The following is a 518-nucleotide window of genomic DNA, read 5'->3' on the forward strand; positions in this document are numbered from 1 at the left end:
TATTCTTCCCACAGCTCGTGCGAGGCAGGCTTGTGGCAATGCACGGCGCCGCTGGAGCAGTGCGCCCCCGCACCCCACTGTGCCGAGACAGAGTTTGCCTGCCGGACGGGCGAGCGCTGCGTGCCCAGCGCGTGGGTCTGCGATAACGAGGATGACTGCAGGGACGGCTCGGACGAGTTCTGCGCCTTGAGCTGTGCCCCGCATCAGTACCAGTGTGCCAGCGGGCAGTGCGTGCCGTGGGGCTACCGCTGCGATGGCACGGCGGACTGCGTGGACCACTCTGACGAGAGGGACTGCCCCGTGCCCACCTGCGCCCTGCACGAGTTCCACTGCTCCAACGGCCGCTGCATCCCCCAGGATCACGTCTGCGATGGGGAGCTGGACTGCGGCTTTGCGGACCACTCGGATGAGGCAGGCAAGTCGGGTGGGTGGGGAGAGCAGCCCTGGGGAACGGCAGCACCAGCCAGGCTTCCTTGGCCATGACTCTGGGGTGAGAGAGGGTGCCCTCGGGTTCCCTG

At 67.8% G+C, this 518-nt stretch overlaps 1 protein-coding gene across 1 annotated transcript; it reads left to right on the plus strand.

Moving 5' to 3' along the window:
• Positions 1–91: 91 nt before the first annotated feature.
• On the plus strand, positions 92–415 carry LOC107125449 (SCO-spondin-like; the record flags this gene model as incomplete). The annotated part of the gene is made up of 1 exon (XM_015428869.1): positions 92–415. A coding segment is annotated over one exon (324 nt), but the record flags the coding sequence as incomplete, so codon positions are not given.
• Positions 416–518: the final 103 nt, after the last annotated feature.

The sequence above is a fragment of the Gekko japonicus genome, unplaced genomic scaffold (genome assembly GCF_001447785.1).
Source record: "Gekko japonicus isolate JY-2015 unplaced genomic scaffold, Gekko_japonicus_V1.1 scaffold84903, whole genome shotgun sequence".
In the NCBI taxonomy this organism is placed as follows: domain Eukaryota; kingdom Metazoa; phylum Chordata; class Lepidosauria; order Squamata; family Gekkonidae; genus Gekko; species Gekko japonicus.